This window comes from Talpa europaea (genome assembly GCF_964194135.1).
Source record: "Talpa europaea genome assembly, chromosome: 5".
NCBI lineage: Eukaryota > Metazoa > Chordata > Mammalia > Eulipotyphla > Talpidae > Talpa > Talpa europaea.
The window spans coordinates 94,758,153-94,781,457 of NC_140071.1; the positions used below are offsets into that span (position 1 = coordinate 94,758,153).

A 23,305-nucleotide genomic window follows, 5' to 3' on the forward strand; every position below is an offset into this window, starting at 1 on the left:
TTATTTACCTGTATTTGGGCATCTACCTGTATTTGGTAAGGACATTCTTGGGCCAATGGCCCCTCCTTATCTTGTGTACATGGTGAGAGTTAACACTGAAGAAACTTCTCTGAAACAATGAGGCCTGAGAATAGGCAGAGATGTGCCCAGCTTCCCAGGCTCTCAGTGGGAAAATGTCGAGGCAAGTTTCATGCAACCTCCTGTGGGACCCCCTCCAGGATTGAGCCCTCCTTGCCCACAATGTTCTTTAGTGACTCTCTTATTGACGTGCTTTGCTACTTTCTCTTCAATCTCCATCACTTGATTACTTCCCAAATTAACTTTTGCATCCAGCCCTTGACTCAGGGTCTGCTTTTAAATGAGTTCAAGCTGGGACTTAAGTGATAAATGTCAAAATCCTTCACATGGTCCCAAACACTGGGACCCTGCCCATCCTCTAGCTTTACCCCTGCTACCGTCTCCCTTGTTCATTAACATTCAGCCACACCAGCCATTATTCAGAATCTAATCTGCTCAAAATTCCTTTTTCATGTAAGTATTTGCATTTGTTACTTCTGCCCTGAATGCTTCTAAGTCATGTTCAGTCCTTAGGTCGCCATTCATTTTTTTAAAAAAGATTTATTTATGCATACAAAACTGGGGTACAGGCCAGAGATGTAAAGGGTGAGAGGATTCACCACAGATAGAGTGGGGAGCAGAACAGATGCACTGACTGACTGAAATACACTGTGAGGAAGCAGCAGGGCAAACAGGAGAGGTTTGCTGTGCCATGTGGGTTAGCTCCCTGGGCCGGGGATCGAACTCATGCTGTGCTGTTGTGGCTGTGGATATCTTCACAGTGCTGCCACTTAATCCCTTGTGCCACCAGGGAGGCCTTTATGTCGCCATTCAAATGTTACCTCCTCAGAGGCCCTTTCCCTGACTTTCCTGCACTTTTCCTTCATTCTACCAGCTACAAATGAAATGAGTTAATTATTTTATTGGAGGATAATTGTCTGTTTATATGGGCCTATATGTCTATAATTATCTGTTTATATGTTTAGGTCTTTGCAAAGGACCTGCAGAACACACCAATACTATATGGTGTAGGTGTAAAGTGAAGTTTGGAGAAATTTTCCTGCAGAAGAGGTCATGTGGTGTCTGTGGCCCCATCCTGTGCTGACTAGCTGAAGTGCATGCCAGGCTAGCACCGCAGGACAAATGGTGAGGTGTGGTCCCAGGGAAGCACTGCGGTATGCCACTGCACGTATTTATGAAGACACTGGGAGGAGGCTGGAGACATTAGTCACCATGTGATAGTGGAAGTTTCCAGTGGAAAGGTGGCCTACTTAGACTAGTACTGAGCTAGAAGTATCACTCCAATTGTTAAATAGACATCTTCACCAGTTAAAAAGATGTTGAGTTCACACTTCCAACATAACTATATTTGTAAGTTTGTACATATACCACTGAGAAACTCAGTGTCAAATAGCAGAAAAACTGAATTACTTTTTGGAGATAATAACAAATACAAATAAAGATCAGATAAATACTAATATAAAATAGAAAATTGCAGTTGTGCAATTTCTTTGCAGAGCCTAATAGATCATTAGTGTGTGCCCAGAGTTGCACACTTAGTGCGGTGGAGATTCTTGCTCTAGAGCAGTACTTTTCTAAGCAAATAGATCCCCTGAGGAGCTGGGTTGCTGATTTGGCGGGGCCTGGGATTCTGTATTTCTAATTAGCTTCTGGGCGATTCCAATGGAATTGGTTTGTGACCAACATATTGAGTAGCCAGAATGTAAAACATCTTGCTGTCCCAGGGGTCTCCCTGGTGGCCTAGGGGTTAAGTGTGAGTGCTATTACCCTTTGGCCTGAGTTCGATCCCCAGCCAGGGAGCTAACCCACATAGGGCGCAGCAGACCTCTCCTCTCTTGCCTGCTGCTCCCCTTAGCAGTATATTTCAATAGATCTGTAAATTCTGTTCCCCACTCTGTCTCCAGTGAATCCTCTCACCGCCCCCCCCATAACTCTGACCTACACCCCATTTTGTCTATGAAAAAAAAAAAAGACTCAGGCTTAATTGGTTTAAAAAAAATGTTGCTGTCCAACATGGATGGCGCTGGAAGGGATCATGCTCAGCGAAATAAGCCAAAAAGAAAAAGAAAAATACCGGATGGTCTCACTCATAGCAGGAATCTAGAAAACTTAAATAAGGGACCAGGAAAATGAATAACTATAAGAAAGTGAAAATCAAAATCAACAAAAAACTATGAACCAGAGACACTTTTAGGGGGGCGGGGGCGGGAGGGGAGGGATTGGGGTCAGAATGGGGGGGCTGCAATTGTATGGGGAATATAACAATAAAATTTATTATTAAAAAAAAAAAAGAAAATCCCTACAGCTCTTCCTTGCACTCAAAATTTCAAGTCATTTAATAAACATTTATTAACAGCCTATTAAAAAAAAATGTTGCTGTCCAAATATTTGTAAGCCACTGAGATTTAGATGCTAAGGTTAAGTGGAGTGACATGGCATCTTCTATTATTTTGGAATAGGTTTTTCTTTCTTGTGTTTTGCTTTTTCCAGGCAGAATCAGTGGAATGTGTGTGACTGTCACTGTGTTGTTGAAAGATTACCTCTCAGAAAATACACAAAGTGAAGGACAGCTAGGCAAAGTAAAAGTTTGTTGATTCTTTGTTTTCTCCTGGCCTTTTAAAATGACGTGTGTGTGTGTCTTTTATGTTTGGTAGGAACCTTTAATTAACACTATTTTTGAAATTTTAGTTTGTGTAAACACTCAAAGGAAATTGGGGAATTTCTTAATCTAAATATTTGTTTTTCCAAATTTTGTTTATCAAGGTATGCCTCTGAAGAGATTGCAAGAACACATTGGGTCCCATGAACAGGCTCTACATTGGCTGTTTCCATGCTACTTAATTTCATTTCTGACTATAAGAGCTGAGAACAGACTGAATACAAAGGCATGCACCATGCGTATGTGTGTGTGTGCGTGCATGTGTGTGTGTGCACATGCATCCATGTGTGTACATACATGTGTGTTTGTGCGTGTGTGTGTGTCTGTGTGTGTGTGTGTGTGAGAGAGAGAGAGAGAGAGAGAGAGAGAGAGAGAGAGAAATATCGCCTTCTTTCTGACCCTCCATCTGATCTGATATGAGAGAAGGGGTAAACCACTCAAGCTCCCTGTGCTCCCTAGTGGAGATTTCCCAGTTAGTGACAGAATCTGAGTGATTTGTAGGCATTTGTGTGTTGATTGTCTTGCCCTCTAGGCATGAGCTGTGTTGTATCAGGAGGGCAAGAGGGTTCCAAATAGATTTAATATTCCTTGTATGAGCTTCAACCATCTGCCCGCCAGCTCTCAGTGTGAGCATAATATATTTCCAGAATCAAACACAAAGAGTCTGTTTTTTTCCTTCTGTTTCCCTCCCTTCTACAAAGCCATTTAGTTTGGATCATTTGTATTTTCCTTGTCTTTTGGGGTGGCTTACTGCGGTTACCTTTTTGCACAGTCATATTTACTTTCATTTTGCCTTCTGATGCCTCTGGTTTATTTAAACAGTTTCCCTGTCCTGATCTCTGTGTACCCCCTACAGAACTCTATCTTTGAAATTAATAACTATCTATGAAATCTTGTGGATGCACTCATGAGGTAGTTGGAATGAAACTGCAGACATTTCCAATTGGTGCAAATTAGACCCTGGACACCTGACAATTCTTCCCAGGATAATTCTGAGTTCTGTTTGCCTAAGTGATGAAAATTTAACTTCGCCCCTCTACTAGAGAAATCCTGTGACTATTGATGGGCTTGTCCTAGTAGCTTTAGTTTATTATTATTATTTTTTGGCAGACAGGAGTGAGCCATTACTTTTTAGATAAAACAGGTTAGAATGAACAACAGCACTTAAATAAGACATTAAGTATCTGTTTCTATTTCTCTCCCCAGTCTTACCCCATTATCCATAATAAAGTTGGATTTCTTTTTCCTCCTAAGCCTCCTACAAAGCATCATGTTCCTTCTCAACACATCTTTAGGCAGCTACTATCAATATACTCGATTTAATGCTTTATCATCATTGGTTTAAGAGGAAATGACATAAATATAAAATCTTTTAAAAGCACTGCCTCCTTGAAACTAGCAATTTGTTACTGAGGGAAACAGTAAGATCCTCTCTGCCCTCCAAGTACACCAGATTGAATAATGCCGGATAAAAAATTCCTTTAGTCATGTATCTTTCACAGGGATGAATTATTGCTATTGTGATGCTAATGATGATAGTAACTGGAGATGACCAATCCCATGTACACATATATTAGGGTGGGAATAAAATGACTTTATTCCTAAAAGGATCATCTGTGACTTGTAAGGATGCAAAGAGGCAGTGCATCTGGAGAAGAAAACCTCATTATGGTAGTTTTAATTTTTAAAAAATTTCCTTATGTAACTGGCTTCAGTAACTGGTAGGAACAGTCTGTCTGGGCATTCAAATGCAGAGGATTGCAGTGGAGCCAGCCATTTGGTTACTATAATATGCAGAGGTGTCTTGCTTGCTCATTTTTTTTTGCCTCCTTTAACCGTGAAGCCTATATCCACCCTGTCCCATTCAGTGGACTAACCCCCTGGAAAAATCACTGCCTGTAAAGTGAGTGCTTAAAGCAGGGGACAGTCCCTGGTGGCCTCTAGCTCATTTTAGAACTGAAGTGATAACCCATCTGTCATTTAAAGTAATTGGCAGAGGTGGATCTCAAACTCTGAAAAAGATGAAAATAAGTGAAGTCAATCAAATAGAGTTATAATTTAAAATCACATGTTGGCAGGGGAATTTGGAAACAGTCTTGGAATGCTCCCAACATTATTCAGCAAGCAAATGTTGGTCACAGGGGGTGACTAATGGAAAGTGAACTTGGAATATACTCTGTGCAGATCTGAGGGTATAAGGGTCAAAATTCTTCAGTTCTAAGTTTTATGTGGTCAGCAAAATTTGCATTATTTTGCATCAGATGATATCTATTTAAAAACTGCTTCCTCTTTACACACATACCACATTCAATTCTCCCTACAAGAACAGACCAAAAGATCCCAATCCCTTGCTGCCTTTTTAGTCAAATGAAGGTGGCAGGGGAGCTCTGGAGGACAGGTTAGATACCTGACTTGGCTCGGTCTTTTTTTTTTTTTTTAAGGTTTATTTATTTATATAAGCACTGGGTACAATCAGAAGTGCGGGGTGGGGGGGTGGGTGAGAGAATTCACCAGAGCCAGAGCAGGGAACAGAACAGGCAGACTGACGAAATACACTGCTGAGGGGAGCAGTGGGTGTGGCAGGAGAGGTCTGTCGCGCCATGTGGGACCCTGGCCTGCGGCGGGGGATCAAACTGGCACTGCAGAGGTTGCTGGCAACTTCTCAGCCCAGCGCTCAAACGCTGTGCCACCAGGGGAGGCCCAGGCTCCATCTTTTTTTAACTACGTGACCTTCAGAAGGTAACATCTCCACTCTATATTTTCCTCAGTTGTAAAGAAGAGATTAACATAGTGTTACCCGAAGGAGTACATCAGATGATCAAATATAATAATGCATAATAATTTATGAACAGTGCTTGGCACAGTGCCTCCCACACAGTAACATATTGACTGCGATTAGTGTTATTACCACAGAAGTGAAGGGTGAAGAAAATGGGAAAATGGCTTCCACATCATGATTTATGTTGTTTGGCTGTGGAAGACATTGCCTAAAATGCACTAAAATTCTGCCCATGAGAATTGAGAGGGCAGCACTGATACACGGTAAGGAACAAAGAAAATATAAATAATGTTTTTTAAAAAATGCTTTGGTTTAAATATGTGGTTGCTCTAGAACTCACGGAGATGTGAGGTTGGAGGGGAATCATCCCTTCTCTTGAAGTTGGCTCAGGATTAGCCTCACCCTCCATCTACCCCCAGGTATTCAGATTTGGTCTGGCTCTGGGTTACTTTTGAACTGTACTGGTTGTGAGACTGATGGAATCCAGAATGCTTTAGTCTCATTGAGTGTCTACTACTGAGCAGATCTGGGCCTACTACTGAGCAGATCTGGGCCTCTGTGGATAATTAGAACTGAACCAGCATTAGGGGAATGGTGTGTGGCTTGGCAGAACCAAGATCATGCCCATTCTCTGGCCCCAGCCATCTTTCATATGGACTTTCACAGATGTAGGCCACACCACTTTGGATGGTGGACCAATCAAAGAAGGGGTATAAAGCAATAAAATGCAAACAAAAATGGTATTTGCCTTAAGTCTCTTCCAGGAGAACTTTTGGATTGTTAGTTCTCTGGCTGTTTCCCATGAAAGATCCAGACTGGCTTACATGGTCAGCTCTCTCCCTGCTGCTTTTCAGTGCTGGCTTCTCTTTGCTCCATTGTTGGTGGCCTCTGTGACCACCATTGCTCACTGTCTTGCTCTGGCATTCTTTTGTCTAGTTTTATCTCTGATCCTAATTACTGTTGCCCATTGGTGCACTTGGCTCCAAAGGCTCCTTATTGATGTCCTATTTCCTTCCCAAGTAAACTTTGGCTCTCATCTCTCTCTCTCTTTTTTTAAAAGATTTATTTATTTATGCATACAAGACCTGGGGTACAGCCAGAGGTGTGGGGAGTGAGAGGATTCACCAGAGACAGAGTGAGGAACAGAGCAGGCAGATTGACTGAAATACACTGCTGAGGGGAGCAGCAGGGGAGTCAGGAGAGGTCTGCTGTGCCATGTGGGTCACCTCCCTGGAAGTCTGGAGAATCGAACTCATGCTGCAGTGGCTGGCAATAGCTAGATAGTGCTGTCTTTAACCCCTGTGCCACCAGGGAGACCCCCCGGCTCTCATCTCTTAAGTCATGATTCCTAAAGGTGTGCCATTGCCTTGATGCCATTGTTGACTTTGTGGTCATGCAGGACTGTTGACATGTTGTCATGTCCGTCCCCTCATTGTCATCAGTATTGACTAGGCACTCCCAGCATCACCATGAAGAACCTGGTCTTTTCCTAAAGCAAAATTGTTCTTATATTAAGTCTCAAACTGGGGGGGGAGGGCCGGGGAAGGTGGGAGTGGGAGGGGAGGGGAGGGGCGTGTAGCTTATACTCACAGTCTCTTATACTGATAATATTGTAACTTTTCTATTTATTGATTCAATTTCTCCAGGTTGCACCTCTCCCAGGAGCCATAAGTTTCCTCCAGGGCTGAATTGGAAGTTGATTGATATCACATAGAATGACTTTGAACACTTATCCTAATTTCTTTTTGTGCTACAATCAGCCAGTTATATTGTCCCAAACCTTGAATCTTTTCCACGTTAGAATTTCTCCTTTCCCTCCTGGGTAACCAGGTCAGTGTTGGGTAGGGCTGGGTATCCCTCTTTGCTCATGAAAGAGTCTCTGACCATCAGCTTCAAATAGCCTGCAAAAGTTCTTTCCATGATTGCTTTTCAAATAAATAAACTTAGGTATCTCACTGTGCCAGGACTGAACTCCCAAATTTCCTGCACATATGGGGGCAAACTTGGCTGTGATGTGGTGTGACACCTCAAGAATTTGATATTGGTTCTTCTCTCTCCCTCCATCCTTCTTTCTCTCCTTTTTTTTTCATTGTTTAATTGTGTATAATATAAAAGTGCTATTTTTTAGGCAAAGTCTCTGTCTTGGCATGTTTTAGAGAAAGATGTAGCATTTCATAAGGTGGATATGGAAGAGTGACTCAGTGGAAGAATCATGGACTATCAGGAGATTTGGAATCTGGTCCTGGCTCTGCCAGTGCCTTAGCTGTATAAAACTGGGCAAAAACCTTAACATCTCTGTGCCCCTGATTCTGTAAAGCAGGGTAAGGAAAGGGGTTTTAATAGTGGATTGGACTAAATTCCCTTTTTTTAAAAAAAGATTTATTTATTTATTTATACAAGCACTGGGTTCAATCAGAAGTGCGAGAGGGTGAGAGAATTCACCTGAGCCAGAGCGGGAAACAGAACAGGCAGACTGACTGAAATACACTGCTGAAGGGAGCAGCGCGCGTGGCAGGAAAGGTTTGTCACGCCCTGAGGGACTCTCAGTGGCCGCCGGGGGTCTAACCAGCGCTGCAGCGGCTGCGGCAGCTTCGCTGCGCCACCAGGGGAGGCCCTAAATTCCCTTTTTTTAAAAAAATACTTTTCTTGGTAGAAATTGGCTTCTAGCAACAAGTGATGGAAAAGGCTTACTATTGATATTAGATTAGGCTTTTTTGTCTAGCTTATTAGTAAGGCAGAATGGGGTTCCAGACAGAAGTCACATGCTTGCTTGTGAAAAAAGTAAGACAAATACTAAGTTTAAATAAATAGCATAATTTGAACACAGAAGATGGAAATATTTCTCCCCAAATTGTTTTGATTGCTGCCAGTACCTGCTATTTGGTATGAAACCCATTCAAATCATCAAAAGCCAAAGGAACATACCTTGCATGAAAAGATACTGTAATTGGCACCATTGTAACGCTATACGGTGTGTGATCTTAGCTGGGAGGAGGGAGGATAACTTGTAATCTAATTTTCTTTGTTGTAAAATAGAATGTTACCATTGTATTCCTGTGGAATAATAATTATAACATCTCAGAAGAATAGAGCACCTTTCTCAGGAGGTGCTTAAAGCATTCAATAGACATTCATTCAGCATTGTAAACATCGTGAAACCTGACTTGCTAGCATTTCTCCCAACTGAAAATTCCTATTAACTAGTGTCTCCCCTTATCTGTCCTACTGGGATAAATGATTTTTATGCTGGTGAACCTGACACCCTGGGAGACACTGAAGTGCCTTCTGACTCATCAAAGAATTATGAAACCTTCCATAGAGTTTCAGTGTTAATTGCAATTTATGACAGCCTAATCTTTTGAAAAGTGGTAATTCATGTGTTGCATAGATGATAATTAGTTGAAATAGTTGATTAATCAGACTGCTCTATTTTCTGACCAGACTGAAGCACAGTATTTACAGTAACTGCAATAGGGCTCTCCCTGAGAGCCAGCAAAGAAGCAGACTAAATGAGAGTAGTATTCTTTATAGTTTGGCAGACATACATTATTACTCATTCTGGGCAAATCATCATTTCCAGAGCTTTATTCTTGAACTTTTACATTTGCTTCTAAACTAAGTGAGAAGAGAAAATAGGTAAATCATAGAAAGGACATATTTGCTTCTTATGACTTTGCCATTCCCAGGGTCATGCTGTTGTTGATAAATAGACTGTTAGCTCTTACAGTAAAGATGAGTCCTGCACAATCAAAATTTGGATGATATTTAGGAGAGCCTCTTCACAGACAGATTCTTTTAGGACAGTATCAGTGCAGTAGATTTAGTTATGTTAATGGGTCCATTTAAAAAGCTCTGTTACAGGGATGAGAGCTTCAATCAGCCAAGATTAACTTGATAACTTTTTAACATCCAAGTTCTTAATTATAGGGTTAAAAATAGTATAAAATTGATGCTGTGCTCAGGTTCACTGCAAAGAATAGAAAAAAATTCAGGCATGTGTAAAGAAGGAAATAAAAAGAATCTACTCTTCTACCACCCATGGAGAACTTTTACTGCTCATTGGTTTATAATTCCTTCCATTTTCCTCCTGTGTGCTGAACATTTTAGCACATGGTACATCGACTGTATGCTGTCCCCTGCTATCCTCACAGGACATTTTATAGGTTAGTAAATATTCTTTTAAAACATATTTAATGCTGACTATATTTGTGAGCCATACCATATTTAACCAGTCTCTTGTTGTTAGCCTTTAGATGGTTTACAAATTTTGGCTAGATAGTGCTGCGATGAATATCTTTGCTCATTTGTCCATCCATCCATTTACTCAATCAATTTTTATTGGTTACTGTGTGCCAGGCTCTGCCAGAGTTGTGGCTTTTTCATTAATCAAAATTCTCCTAATAGTTACCATTTATTTCTATTACTATGGATCAGATACTTAATTTGCATTAGCATATTAATTATATGAATATGTTAGTATAATAATCATTCTAATAAGTCAGCATATTATAATATTAACAGTTACATTCTTATGAAGCAGGTATTATTATCACCTTTATTTTCCAGATAAGGAAACAGAAGCTGGGGTAATTGAAGTGACTTGCCCAAGATCACTTAGTTAGTACTTTACACAACCAGAATCCAAAGCCAGCACAGCCAGATTTCAAATGCAGGCAGCCTGACTGCAGTCTTACTCTTTGAAGCATGGTGGTTACTGTTTTAGCACAAAGATACTTACTTTTCCCTATGGATAGGAAGCGATTTTAAATGTAATTATCTTTGAGTGATTCTCTGATTATTTTCTTTGGATAATTTCTAGAAATGAAAACACTGGGTCAAAGACTGGACAACTCTGCTAGTGAATGATACTGTGGTAAAATTCCTAGATGGGGGAGGACCATAGATGATGAGATCGTTTGCCTTGTTTCCTTTCTCTTTCCCCTCTTTTCCTCTCTCATTTTCTTTCTTTTTCTGTTTTTGTCCTGAGTTTCTGTTCTTACTTTCCTTGCCAGTGAGGTAGAAAGCAGTAAAAAGATATAGTAGTGACTGAGGACTGGGCAGACTCTGGGGAAGGGCAGGGCAGTGCTCTTGTTATCAAGGTGGGGCCAATGGGTGACTGCCTGTGAGAAATGTTTATTTCCTCTTGACACTACAAGGTGCAAGATGACAGAGGGGAGGAGAGGTGGAGAGGAAGAGTTCATCAAAGGAATGAGTCTCCAGATCAGAGGCCAGCTGATTGGCCTATTTGTTGAAGAGAATCCAACTAAGTGTGCCCAGACCTCTGAACCACAGAGCTGTGAGATAACAAACAGTGTTTTAAGATGCCAAGTTGTGACAGCAATAGAAAACCAACACAATCATATGGAGTTGACACCTTTATTACTTATGTCCATTTTGCAGGTGAGGAAACTAAAGCACAGAGAAGTAGTCACTTGCCCAAAGCTTTATAGCTATTAAATATCAGGGCCTCCCTGGTGGCACAAGGGGTTAAGATGAAACTTATGAAGCTGTCTTCAGCCTCTGCAGCAAAAATTCGATCCCCAGCCCGCCAGGGAGCAACCCATGTGGCACAACAGACCTCTCCTGACTCTCCTGCTGCTCCCCTCAGCAGTGTATTTCAGTCAATCTGCCTGTTCTGTTCCCCACTCTGTCTCTGGTGAATCCTCTCATCCCCCACACCTCTGGCCTGTACCCCAGCTCTTGTATGCATAAATAAATAAATCTTTAAAAATATATCAGTAGTGGGATTTAAATTGAGATAGTCTGCCCCCAAAACCTACTCTAGCCAAGTGACACAGTGCTTGAGACATTTGTAGATACTAGTCATTTATTAATTTCTCTTTTCTTTCTTTTTAGTGTAGCCCATAGGGTACCTAGTTACCATACTTTTTGGATTTTGCTGCTGCGGTGGGGGGTCATTTAGTGCTATGGTGGGAGGGGATGTCTGGAAATCATGGGCTAAAGATAGTATATTTGGAGGATTAGATCTGTACATGGGGTATGTCTTTCCATACAGGAAACCTGAATATTTCTTAGGCTAGGATTTAAAAGTTAAACTAGAGATTTCAAAGAACTTTCACATTTTAAGTATTTTTTTTACAACAAATGTTACTATTTAGATTGAAAATGTTTGAGAAACACTGAGTTGATATAATTAAACTAAGTTTAACACCTTTCCTTCCCATTTTAGTGCCTACATTCACAAGTTTGCTGTACCAGCTAGAATTCTGGAAGGAGAATCAGGGAATCGGAACCCAGCTATTCCGCTGCATACATCCAGCCATCCATCTTCTACTCATCCAGTTCAAACAGGCAGGAAGTGAGTGCTCCTATATGCCTGGGGTGTCTAAAACAGTATGACTTGATGAGGTAACACACACTTTTCTTGTTCTGTTTCCTTGTATAAAAACCAAGGTGATTTGACAAAACTTTGTCTAGAATTTGTCACTCACAAACCAAAGAATCTTACAGTTCTTGTCCGTGTGGACAAGGATTTGACAAAGCAGGGAAACAGTTCTCAAAAGTCCAGCCTGGGCACCACTGCATCAGAATCTCCAGGGGTCCCTAAGCAGAACCCAAGATTGCCCCAAACCCTCTGAATCAGAAATACTGGGAAGTGGGACCCAGAGCATTTGGTGTGAAACAAGCTCTCCAGGTTATCTTTATGTACGCTAAAAATCTGGGATGTACAACTATAGGGATGCAAAATAAATATATAACATAGAACATATATCCTAAAATATTTCCTTTATTAAAAGACTAGCCTTAGAGGTTTGGAAAGAAGTGCAGACACTTTATCAGTCTCCTCACCACGCCTATCCTTGCGCCCCCCCAGCCACTGCCAGGGAGCAAGCCGGGACTCGGGCGCACACCTGCCCTGGTGCCTGTGCCTGCAGTCACGTTTCCCCTTCTGGGATTCACCTGAGCTTGCTCCCCTCAGCAGCAGGGGCTTAAAGTGAGAATGGGAGTGGCTGGAGCACCTCCTCTCTGGCTTGGGGAGCCTTCACCCTTTTCTAAAGGGAGGGTGGGGCCGGCGCAGGCCGGCGGGGGAGCCCCTCCGGGCAGCCCCCGCCCTGCAGCAGTAACTCGCGGGGTCAGCCAGCCGCCGTGGCCACCTCCATTAGTGAGGAGGAGGGACAATCTGGGGAACTGGGTCACCCGGCCGGGCCCGTTAGCGGACCCTTCCTGGCCTTCAGCCCGGGCTCCCCCGGAGCGTGAGGCCTCGGCTCCGGCGGGCGGGGGCGCGGGGGGGCTGTGCCCGGGGCCGGGCGGGGCGGGTGCCGGCGCTGCGGGCCTCTGCCCGTCCTGCGGCGCCGTTGGCCCTCCCGCCACCCCCTCGGCGGGGCCCTTCCCTTTACTATGGTAATAGTGACATTCAGCGGGAAAGGCTAGCGCGCGCGGCGGCGCCACGGCTCCCGCGGTGCGGGGGGCTCGGTGGGCGGACTGGGCTGCGCGCTCGTCCCACCCCCGGCTGCCCGCCGGCCAGTAGCGCGCTCGCCCCGCCGCCCCGGGCCCCCCGCCGCCGCGGGCCCCGCCCCCAGCCTCGGTCCGCACCGGGGGCAGGACCTCGCCGCGACCGCTCCAGCGCAGGGCGGGGACGGATCCGCGCCGCGGGCGACCTGCCTCACTGCTCGTATATGGCAAAGTTTCTCGCCGAGCTCCTGGGCTGCACGTTGCCGAGCAAGGGCGCCTCTCCCATGTTTGAGGTAGGTGGAGGGTGTGTCCCTGCAGCCACGGCCGGGGTCCCCAGGAGTTGACAAGTGGGCGGTCTCCCTGGCTTGGTTTCCACCTGGACGCCGAGGGTGGGGCAGGGAGAGGCTGGAGAGGGGGCGACTGGAAGCCGGGGAGCCCGGGTTCTTGCCGCCTTGCACCTCAGTGCATCTTTTTTCCTCCCCTAGTTGACAGGGGGAACGCGTTTTCTGTCAATCCAAACGAGTTTGCCAGTTGCTCTCAACCTAAAATGCCAGGGATGACGGCAAAGGAGCTGTGTCCACCGGTCTCTCTTCGCTGCCTACTTTGTGCCTCCCTTCTTTCTTTTAATCTGAAAATAATTAGCAGTAAAATCTTCAGGTCAGAAGGTTTCTGCCTTCTTGCCCACGCCCCTCTTTTGGCCTCCAGTACCCCTCAAACTCCATGGAAGTTAACCCATTTCTTCTGTGAGGGAGATACATTGGGGATGAAAAGGGTTACAACAGAATTTGCCAAGTCAGGTGAACAAATGGCAATTCTGAAGGCAGGTACCCTTAATTGCTCACACCTGCCTGACGTGGCCATGATGCTGCTGTAAGCATATCTACGAGGAGCTCTTTTTGAGAAGCCTGGCTTGCTTGTTCTCCTGGGGAGCTCAGGGGGCATTAACTGTTTTATAGGAAACCTATATTGGCTATTCAGTGGGACAGTTTCACACTGTGCAGCCCCACTCACCCCAACTCTGTAGTGGGAACAGAGTGTCTTTTGTCTCCATCTACTCTTTCCCAGCAGACTGCGTGACAGCTAGGCCTGGACTCGCAGGACCTTGATCGTGGCCAAGTTCATCAGTGCTGCAGTATGTGCCTGCACAGCACTCCTTACTCAGTTCTAGGGCCTGACACCTTTCCTTGCCAGTGTCAGTGCTACTCCAGGAGCTGCCTTAGCTCTATCTGCAGTTTCCTGATTGGTAGGAGAGAACTTGGTCTCTTCTCTCACCGGTGCTTTAGGATTCAAAATCTTGTCTCTTCCTTGGCTGCTGGTGGGTCTTTTCTCACTTTAGCAATTGTAGGTGGTTTTAGCTTCTTAGGTTCCATAGTCACAGTGTTTTGATTTTTGGAGCTCAGGTTGCAAACCCATAACTCCACTGTCTGACAAAATGGCTTGAAGCAGGGACGTCCCAATAATGGGTGATGAAGAGGAACTGGGGAAACACAAGCAGACTGGGAGACTTAGATATCCTTTAAAATGGGCTTTCTCTTTCCTTTCATTTGAATTTTGGTATTTAAGTCACCAGTACTGATGCCAAATGATTTTGGTTGTAGATACTGCCTTTTGGTTGTATATTTCTGCCTATTTTATCCTCTAGCCAATAATGCTACACTTTGATTTCTAAGAATGAATGGTTCCCAGGAGAAGGTGGGCTCATAGTCAGAGACTTAAGAAAATGAATGACTGTTTTGTCTTTGAAGAGCCTTGGAGGAAGGGAATTCCCTCTGTCCTTGGTCACTCCTTCTATCTTGCTGTGGTATTTTTTACCCACCTAGAGGCAGGAGCATAGTATCAGTTCTCACCTTTCTACAAGTGATTGATTTGTTGTTGACTGAATCAACCTAAAACACTCCACCCAGATATCACTTTTAATCAGTGTTGATGGGAGGAGTTAAGTGATTATTCCTTTCTTACCTATGGGGAAAATCACTGTCCAAAGAGATGAGCAATAGAAAGGAGTGTGTTTGGAGGATGCTTTCTTCTCAGGCAAAAACCCCTTTAACACACGTTATGCATACGTGAACAGGCAGTTGTTGAACTCTCTGTATATGGGAGGGAGAGATGTGTAAGAAAGATATTCTTAGACTTTTCTAAATATTCATTTTCTGGACACTTAGAAAATTTGTACAGCTTTTCATCCACCAAATGCTCTAATTGTAATTTCGGAGATTACCTTTGGTCTCAGAGAGATCAAGAGAAGAGATAGATGTTTTCATAACAAATGGCCTTTCATTTCATTTTGGTTAGGATGTGGCCAAGAATGTAGTTTCTTCCTACAAAATCCAATTAGGTTTGCAGAGAGGAAAGGAGTTCTGAGTATGATGGGACCGCCTGTGTGTTTACAGTTGTCTGGCAAGGGATAATGGGTGACAGGTTATGGAGAAACAGGCAGAAAGTCACGTTGGTCAAAAAAACCACTCCAGGGCCTAGCCTGCTGTGTCATCTTCAGAAGTTAAGGATGGTGTGCATTTGGAATAGAGTATTCGTGATCATTTTGTTAACTTTTCCTTTACTTCTTCTCTAGGAAAGTACTTAGGTTTACAAACCAAGTCAACAATTTTAATATTTCAAGAAAAAAGCACAAGGATAATAAGTTTACTTCAAGGCCATGGCAGTCCTCTGGTACGGAGCTAGATTTTTGCAATAATCTTTGTGTCATACCAAGGCAGAGCTCCCAAAGAGAACGTGGGCTTGCTGTGTCTTCTGAGCCTAGAAAGGTAGGCAGACATTGTACATACACAGGTAGTAGTTTCAGATCTAGCAAGTCCTATTTAAATGTGGTTTGTATGCTTGGCTGGCCGATGTAAGTATCCTTGCTGTCCATTCCTCCCCTTTAAGCTCTGACATGTTTTGAGCCTGCCCACCTCCTCCAGCTGTAGTGTTGTTTTGTATTATGGAGTTTTGGTGATAGTCAGTGATGGATTTGCAGGCCAAGAAATGGCAGAAGAATTATAGAGTCAGAGGGATTGCTTTATTCCTTCCATCCCCCCCTCCCCCCCCGCCCCTGTCCACAAACATACACTTTGGATCCTGCCATTCTTCCTCATCTGACCTGGCGTGGCACCTCGCAGGAGCCACATCCACTGGGAAGAATACATCTGTTTACTTCCATGTCACTACTCATGGATATAGTGTCTAGAGTTACCAAGCCTCTGTATATTCTACTGTTTCCACATTCTGTTTTTCTGTCTCCACCAGTGTTATTGCCTAATTGCAACTATAACTTATGCAAAATACATAATAACTTTCATTTATTGCCTACTTTGGGCCAGATATTGTTCTAAGGGCATAATATACATGGTATCATATATTCTTCTAATAGCCTCATGATATAGGTGTTAATAACCATCTTTCACAGATGAGAAAAGGAAGGTTGAGAGAGTTGAACTAGTTTGCATAAGGTCACGCTGGTAATGTGTGTTAGAGTGAGGATCTCAAAGTTCATCTATCTCCTTTGACTATGGTAACTGGCTATTTAGTTTTCAGTTTTCTACCGTAGCTTCATTCCTAGATAATACGAAGAAGGAAAGGTAAACTTTACTTTCTTTCATTCTTTTACCCCCCAATGTTACCATTGAGATGACATGAATACTTCTGGGAATTTCAATCAAAGGCTGATTGAATTTAGAGAAATTATTAAGGGAGAGATTAAAATTAATTCGCCATAACCCATTAGATAGCTTCCATTTGTAGCAGTTCCTATGTATTGTCCTGTTTTATTACTCAATAACATTGTGAGGTAAGATGTGTTGTCATCATTTTAGAAGTGAAGAAGCCAAGCATCAGAGTCATTACATGAATTGCCAATATCCCCCCACATCCTAAGGGTCTGAATCTGATTTCTCAGTGCTTTTCTAGCCAGCATCCTTTACTTAGGTGACCTTTTACTCTGATTCTGCCTTATTTATTCTATCATTCATACTATTGCCGAAATCATCTTCCTTAATAGTCCAACTCAACACAGTGCCCATTTACTCACCTGCAATGGTTCACCATTTCATGAAGATTCAGCAGAGTATGCAGATTCCCTCAACAGTGTGTTCACTACTTAATTTTCTTGCTTGGCCTTCCCTGCCTTTTATTATATTCCTAGTATTCCAGCAATGATGGTCTACTGGCATTTCTTCATTATGTTTTCTTACCTCCATGCTGTCCCTCTGCCTGGAATATGCTTTCCCTAACATTCAACTATTGATATCTTTCCTCTCTAAAGTTCAACTCAAATTTCACCTCCAGATCTTCTCCTTGGACAACTTCCAGCCCTCTACCATAGGTGAGGGTTAAATGGATTAATGCCTGTGAAATACTTAGAAATATCATGAAGTACTCAGTACACGGTCATCACTGAGATCCTTTTCTGTGTCTGACCGCCTTAGCATCAAGAACTAAGTATTTTTCCCTTCCACACCACCTGGAGTATTTTGTACTTAATTTTATGTCAAATAAATGTCTGATGGATCGACTCAATCTTCCATCCCTAAACGTTCATGACTTTCTTTGCCTTTAAATTTTTTGTTGTTTATTTGAAATTCAGATTTAACTGGGCACCGTGTATTTTCGTTTGGTTAATCTGGCAACCCTATCTTACCTATCCCCTTCTCCCCTCTGAATCATCTCCTATGATCCAATCCCAAGCAGCTATGGAATCCTGTGTCCATTCTCCTCTCTCTCTCTCTCTCTTAAAGATTTATTTATTTGGGCCTCCCCGGTGGCGCAGCGGTTGAGCACTGGGTTGCGAAGCTGCCCGCAGCCTCTGCAGCGCCGGTTCGATCCCCGGCTGCTCCCGGGCCACCGGAGGAGGGTCCCACATGGCGTGCAGACCTCTCCTGCCGCCCGCTGCTCCCCTCAGCAGTGTACTTCGTCCTTCTGCCTGCTCTGCTCCCCGCTCTGGCTCTGGTGAATTCTCTCACCCTCCCGTGCTTCTGACTACACCCAGTGCTAGTATAAATAAATAAAAATAAATCTTTAAAAAAAAAAAGATTTATTTATTTATGCATAGAAGAACTGGGGTACAGGCCAGAGGTGCAGGGGGGTGAGAGGATTCACCAGAGACAGAGTGGGGAGCAGAAAAGGCAGACTGCCTGAAATACACTGCTGAGGGGAGCAGCGGGCGAGACAGGAGAGGTCTGCTATGCCACGTGGGATGCTCCCTGGCCGGCCGGGGATCGAACTCATGGTGCAGAGGCTGCTGATAGCTTTATAGTGCTGTGCTTAACTCCTTGCACCACCAGGGAGGCCCCATTCTCCTCTCTCTATAGACCCTCTTCTCTCAGGCCTATCCTAGACCAAGGGGAACTCCTGTAGGAAACTGCATCCCGCTCATTTTCTGTCCCCATTGCTTCACTAGAATGAAATGCTGTAGTCATAACCTTTCCAATTCAAGTGTTGGGGGCATGACTGAGAGATGTGTATTACTAGCATCCTTTTTGTTAGTCTTCATGTGTTTACTAGCTCATTCAGCCATTCATTAGCACACATTATGAAATGCCAGCTTTGTGTTAGGACCCCCCATAGAAGGCTTGCTAAGAGATATTCAAATTGTTTTGACTGTGACCCACAGTAAGAAAAATATTTTACATTTTGCGTTCTTGAATGCACATAGCTAATTACACCTATAATATTGAAATTAAATTGCAAGCATAATACTTTTCCTATGACGGGATGTACTCTGATCTTTTCAATTCTTTTCTTTCATTCAATTAAAAATTAACTTGGAGAGACACAATAAATTGATTTCATGAGCTGTTACCCACAATTTTAAACGTATTGCTATATAGAATGGGAAGATTCTATTTTTATAGAACAATTTGTATTACCTCATTATTCCAGTACTATACTTGCATATTATTACACTACACATTAGGAGATTCTTGTGTTTTATCTTGGGAAGTCAGTCACCATGTATAATGTTATTTTATGGGAGAAAACATTTTCAGGGTTTCAAACAACTAACTTACCAAACCACTTTTGATAAATCTCCTGCCTCTAAATTGGCTAAAATGTTAATTAAGCATGTAACCTGAATTTATTCTATGACATGGTTTTTTATTTTGAATACTATACCCAAATTTACTTTTCTCTGCATCCACTAGCAACTATTGTGCTCCATGAGTTGGTTAACACTACATTTTACACTCCACACTGTATTTTATTTATTTCCTTAGTTTCATATTTTAGCTGACCCCATCTTTTCTGCATTTAGGAAGTTATACCTTCAAGCAGTTTTTTTTCCCTCAAAGTTGCTTGTTAAAGATCTTGAGTTTGCCCATGAAAATGAGCCTCATTTTTAAAATGAATCTTAAAAACTTATCTGCCTGGTCATTCTGATCGGCTTCAAGCATCTAAAGAATGAACCATGTGTTCAGGCTGATTTGAAAGCAAATAACTGGGACCAGTATGGCTATAGCTTCAGTGATTGAATGTTGGTGGATGATCATAAGGCAGAAGTTTACTTTGAGAATAATAGCTCCTGTTGCTACAGCTGGGCTTTCTATGAAGGTCATTTGAATTTTAAGCTAATGGACACTGAGCTTGTCTTGTAAATTCGCAATTCAGTTTGTTTGCGGGCCAATTGAATTGCTCCACCATATCTGAGCCATTGTATACACACAGGCAACTCTACTTACCTTTTGTGTTAGCTGCTTTTAAACTCCACATGTGGTCCTAAATGCATGCATTTCATTTATAGTAATATTTGGTCCCATTATGATTACATCTGTCTAGTGGCTTCTTGCTGAGAAACCCTTACATGATTTTTTTCCTTTTTGTACTTTGATAAGGAAAGTCTGGTGTTTCCTATCTGTCAAATGGCTAGTGTTGACTGCTGCCATAGGGAGCAGGGATAAGAACTTAACTCTTTGATTTATTTCCTTTTCTTAGTTCTTTTTAATTTGTATTGATGTTCTTGTATATTATAAGTTTCTTTATTTTTCAAAAGCTTGATAAAATGTAGTAGGTCCATAGCAATATTTGTAACAGGGAAATTCTGTGTACTTAGAGTACTTATTGAAAAGGCTCATAAGTAAAATTAATTTTGTGATGAGTAGTGACTGCTTTTCACTTTGGAGACTCTTACATGTAATCTAGTTTGCTTCTCCAAATACCTATATAAATATGTTGACAGAATTTTGGTCTCTTCCAAACCTCATTATTTCAAACCCAAATGGAGGATTCATATCCTCCCACCTGAAATCCCTTTCTTTCCAACTCTATCAGCAGCCAAAAGTATCACATCTTCTTTTTACCCAGAACAGTACTTTGGTGTCATCTTTTCTTTCTTTCTTTTTCCTTCATGAGCAATCTGGCCGTGACTCCTGCAGATTCTTTCTCGGATTTATACTTTTCTCTCCACCCTGCCTCCCCCCCCACTAATCTTCACCCACTGAGCTGACAAACATCTTTTGAGTAAGTAGCACCCAATTTATTAATTCTTCATGGACCAGTAGGGTCTATAGGGAATTTCATACTAAGCCACTAATTGGTTTGTTTACCGGAAGTCTCTCGCCCCTTAGCTTTTCCTGAATATGCCACCATAGTGCCTCTTCATCGCTTTCCCGCATAAGAGTCTGCATGACTTTCTATCTCCAAAGGCCCAAGCCTCTAAATTCTGTGTAGGTTGTTTTTAATGGAGTCTATTAAGTGTTCTTACCCTGCCTATTGCACTTTACTTCCTGCCATTGATTTTCTTCAGGAATTTTCACATGCCAAATTCAAATTCTTGCCCCCAGATCTTTGTTTATACTTCTTGTCTATCCTGTAATATGACTACCTATCTCCATTCTTTCCATTCTTCCTAACTAAGTTGTTACCTACCTTTCAGGGCCACAATAAAGACTCAGCCCTCCATGAGACCTTCCCCAAATAGCAAAGAGGTTTAGAGAATCTTATACTTGGGATTCACTTCTCCCCTACTTCTTGCTATGTGAACTTACTGAAGGGAACTTACTGACTTTGTGTATCACTTTTATTTCTCTAAAGTTGGAATAATAATAGTAACTATTTCTTTGAGCTATATGAAGATTAAATAAGATAATTCTAATAAAATACTTAGCACAGTACTTATAATAGTACAAAATGCTGGCATATTGTCATTGACAAATAAAATAGCAATAACAATCATTATGATATACTTTTCCTCTGATCCCACTACCCCAAGGTATTTCTTTCCGTTGACTGTCTCAGAACATAGCTTATACTTCTCTGAAATCTCCACAGCGTCGAGCACAGCATAAGTGTTCAATCAATGCTTAATATTTTGAAAACATGCCACATGCTATTTTGGGAAAATCTTGGAGCCAGTTTATTTCTGGACATATTTAATTGTATTTCATGGAATACATCAGCCACTGTCCTTTAGTGGCTTGCTCCCTGACCTGTGGGATGTGTATTGATGCTAACTTAGGCTCTAGTTGTACAAATGATGATACTGTACTTCTGCCTATGACTGTGGCAGAAGTACTGCTTGAAAAACCATACCAACTATAAATGCCATTTAAAGAAAATTCAGCCATACATTGAAATATCATTAGAGTATTAAAAATTTTCCAATATATCTGTAAACATATCATCAAAATAAGCCAGTTGAGGCAAATTTATGTCATTTGTCCAGATTTTATTCATCAGACTTTCATGTTTCATGCTGTTGGTGGAATATTTTGGCTAGAAGTCAGAACATTGTGAAAATTAATTTACTCCAAAGAAGACTTACCCAGTGGGCTTCCTTATCATAGCTCTAGTGGGAAAGGAGTAACGATGCTCCACTTCCCTGGAAACTCTGTTGGGTGGCCCAAAAGCACGAGAATTTACTTTCATGGAGATTATTTGTATTTGGCTGCAAGTCAGTGAGGGTGCCCAGAAAGAGACATGTGGGGCTAAACGCTAAAGAGCCCCAGCTTTTGAACTGCAGAGAACCTGCACCAGAGGTCTTAAGATCTGGATTCTGAACCTGGCTTATCTCTCCATAGACTAAATGCTGCTGGGAGAAATCTCTTTACCTCTCTGAGTGTCAATTTTCATAGCTCTAAAATGAAGGTATCAATATTCAATTTGCTTTACTCACAGAAATGATGTGAGACTCTAGTGTGGTAATAAATGTGAAAGGCTTTTATAAAATGTCAAGCATCATACAAATGTGAATTGCCATTACTGATTCTATAATGAAGAGACAGAAACATAAGATGCATAGCTGGCATCCTGAACATGTAAGAACCTGCTGGTGAATGGACTGTTAGAATTGGTGTGAATGGTAAAGAATAGAAATGTTCCTATTTAAGAGGTAGCAAAGGAAATGTGAAGCAATCATAATTTACAACTAGGGCTTTAACCCCTGTGCAATAACCCCTGGAATCTATTTGTACCTGAAGATTTACTTAGGAAATAAAGCACTTTCTGAGGACTAAACGTGAACTAGGTTTATGAATCAAATTCTATCAAATGGGGCTTGGGAAGGGCATGCAGATATCGGTGATTGAAGGCAAATCGGAAGGAGGGACTGCTGGGTGAGACCAAGAAATAGGGTCTGGGAGTGTAGGATTGTAAATTGCAGAAACATATAGTGGCAGTTTGAACTCCCTTCTCTTTCCCTGTCCGTTGAGTCTAGCTCCCCTGTGCCAGAAGAAAGAGCTTGATCTATAATGAGCCAAGCAACACTCCATGGGGCCATTTCAGAGAACAGAACTCAGAGGAGGGAGGGTTATGCCTAGGCAGAGCCGTAGTGGGTAGTGTGCTTCAGGATTGGGGCAGGTACATGGGTATCTTGGAGTCTACATGGCCTAGTGGCTGCTAAGACAGGTTCCAAAGCTCACATGACAAATGTCCCCCAGAGGAACTTCTACTAATACCAAAGGAAGAAGGGATCCTTAGATGGGAATCTGATGCTTTTGTAACCACATTGGGTACATAAAATTGATCTGAATAATCATGTTTCTTTCTTTTCTGTTTCATTCTTGAATCAGTGTCGGTACCCCTAGCCATTTTTACCCTGCATGTCATTTTTTTCCTTTTTGTCCCAACAAGCTTATTCTTGTTCATTTTCACCAAATTTCATATGTGTTAAAATCTGTTGTATGTCTATTCAGAGAAAGTGGGGGGGTGTGTGGGAAGGTCAGAGACGTATACAGACACAAACAAGAAGATATCCCAACAGATGGACACAAAGTGATTTGCTTCTGGAATGGCCATGATTTGACCACATTATGATCAGTGGTTAAAATGAGCCCAGAAATCTCAGGTTTTTTTTTTTTTTTAATCAGCTTTACTCTAAAACTTTAAATGTGCCTGTATATTTGAAACCAAGCCACATGACAGACTTCTTAGAGGTTAATGTATTGAAT

At 42.3% G+C, this 23,305-nt stretch overlaps 1 protein-coding gene across 1 annotated transcript in view; it reads left to right on the plus strand.

The window, feature by feature from the left end:
- Window positions 1-13,153: 13,153 nt before the first annotated feature.
- Window positions 13,154-23,305, plus strand: part of RASGEF1B (RasGEF domain family member 1B) — a gene marked incomplete at both ends in the record, with an annotated part of 591,784 nt that continues 581,632 nt past the window's right edge. The window contains one exon of the mRNA XM_084232971.1: window positions 13,154-13,222. Within this exon, the coding sequence (XP_084089097.1) occupies window positions 13,154-13,222 (69 nt within the window). The remainder of the gene's footprint in view (window positions 13,223-23,305) is intronic.